The 2,325-nt window shown below is 30.0% G+C and overlaps 1 protein-coding gene across 1 annotated transcript; it reads right to left on the bottom strand.

The window, feature by feature from the left end:
- Positions 1-484: 484 nt before the first annotated feature.
- Positions 485-2,001, bottom strand: LOC140433675 (uncharacterized). The gene is made up of 2 exons (XM_072521655.1): positions 1,247-2,001; positions 485-1,034 (listed from the first exon to the last, which is right to left on the bottom strand). The coding sequence occupies exons 1-2, from the start codon at positions 1,339-1,341 to the stop codon at positions 485-487; spliced, it is 645 nt and encodes a 214-aa protein (XP_072377756.1). The 5' UTR covers positions 1,342-2,001.
- Between the last annotated feature and the right edge of the window lie 324 nt (positions 2,002-2,325).

Below are 2,325 nucleotides of genomic sequence, written 5' to 3' on the forward strand. Positions count from 1 at the left end.
CCAAGATGTTATTCGTGAATATTTTAGCATGTCCCGACATTCTCAGGTGGATCCATTTTATTTGAGCCAGAGTTATGCAAAAATACCTAAACACCTTATAAGAGACAATGCAAATATTTTAATTGTATTTAAACAAGACGATTTAAACCTAAAACACATTTACAATGACCACGTCGGAACAGATATGACTTTTGAAGATTTTAAAAAAATATGTTCAATATGCTGGAAAGAAAATTATGGATTCTTATCAATTTTCAAAGATAGCGACATTAATGATGGTCGATATCGCAAAAATATTGATCAATATTTTTTAGTAAAGTAAAAGGTGTAAATGAAATAAAATACATAGATAATAATTACAAAAGTATTTTATTTAATAAAATATAATTCTCACATACTTTTACTCCCCAAACCATCTGAAACACAAATAGTAAAATTTAGAATTATATCGAAACAAAAAAAAAAAAATAAATCACTTACTTTTCTATTTCTGGCTAAGGAAGTGTTCCATAGTCAGGTCTTCTAAATCTAATACATCCTCTGGATTTTGCGTCGTCGTCGTCGTCGTCGTCGTTGTTGGTATCTTCATCACTTTTCTTTTCTGTTTTTTTGTTGGAGGTTCGTTGTTGTCATCATTTGATGTGGCAGTTGCGGGATGAGACCAATTCGTTGGTGGAGAAGTCGTTGTTGGAAACGGAGAACTTGAAGTTGATGGTAAAATGGAAGGATACCCAGAAGAGTGTCCAAAATGAGAAAGAAGAGGAGGCGGAGGAAGATATCCTCTCTTCGTACCCACCAAATGTTTTTGCTGTTGATACTTCTCGAATTCCTCCACCTCATCATCTAACAGGTTGAATCTATATTTTTTACATATATTTTCCAGTACATGGAACTCTCCCTCGTTCTCAATTTTTAGTCTCATATACCTCAATGGAAGGTACCCAAATTTTTTCTTCAAGTTTTTGTTATTTGGTGAGTACGTTAACTCCACAAATATACGGTCACCCCTAAGTGACACATCCGTTACACCATATCTTGAATAGAAAAAAAAAAAAAAAAAAACGTAAATCAACCAACAGCAAACAAAATCATAAATCAAATCCAGAAAACACAATAAAATTATTTATAAATGTAAAGATCGATTGGAAAAACAATAATCCCATAAAATATTTATAATAAAAAATAAACCAGTAAAAACGAAATAAAATCATGTAGAACAAAATCACAAAAGGAAAAAAATACTTACATAAACAACTGCTTGACGATAACAAATGCATCCTTTATTGGTAAGTTGATTGGATCCTCGGTCATGATGACTAGTTGGCAAGGTACACCGCTCATTTTGATAGTTTAGTGTTCACTGACTAACTGATAGATCACTTTAAAATTAAACGAATTTAAATAGTAAGAATAAAAAAATACATTAACGTAATTGACCTATTTGATCTTTATTGCAATGCAGAAAATAGTACAAAACATGTTTATTAGTAAAAACGTTTATTATTCAAAACTTAATTTATGCTTATCTGAATAAAATGTGCTTATCTGCATATAATGTATTTTCGTGACCTATTTGACCTAAAAATGCAATTACGTCAGCGTTAGCCTTCAATATGTTTATTGCATGTATAATGTCTTTTCGATAAAGATAGAAAAATATAATCACGCTGAATAGCGTGTTGTTGAAATACGTCAATGGATTTTTTATGTAGTATAAATACTTCGTGTCCGATTTGACCGAAAAATATGTTAACATCAGCGTTATCTTTCAATATGTTTATTGTATACATAATGTGTTTTCGATGAAGAAAAATATAATCACGTTGCATAGCATGTTGTGGAAATGCGTCAATGGATTTTTTTTTAATGTAGTATAAATACAGGATTGATTTTACTCGCTGGCATTTGTGTCTTGAAGTTTACGTTGGTCTTGAAGTTTACGTTGGTCTTTGAACATGAGTACTAAAGTGATTGATGAAATTTCCACTGAAATGGTGAAGAAGATAGAAACAGTAAGTAGATTAATTAAAACTAAAACTGATTTACAAAACTATATAAAATATTTGAAAAAACAAATTTTACTCTTAAAGAAATGAAAAAATAGGGCTACTTGTATTAGAAATTTTCATTGTGTAGAGGCGAATATGGCTATCCTTAAAACATATTTAGAAAATTTTAAAAACAGATTAAATGTTAGAAAAAATATTAAGAAAGGCTTATTGTGGCAGGATTTGGAATCTTGTTTTAATAGCAGAGTTAAGACAGGCGTTATCATAAATTTAAAATATAAAGACCCTAAACTATTTATGGAAAAGGCTTTTAAAA

This window comes from Diabrotica undecimpunctata, chromosome 2, assembly GCF_040954645.1.
Source record: "Diabrotica undecimpunctata isolate CICGRU chromosome 2, icDiaUnde3, whole genome shotgun sequence".
Classification (NCBI taxonomy): domain Eukaryota; kingdom Metazoa; phylum Arthropoda; class Insecta; order Coleoptera; family Chrysomelidae; genus Diabrotica; species Diabrotica undecimpunctata.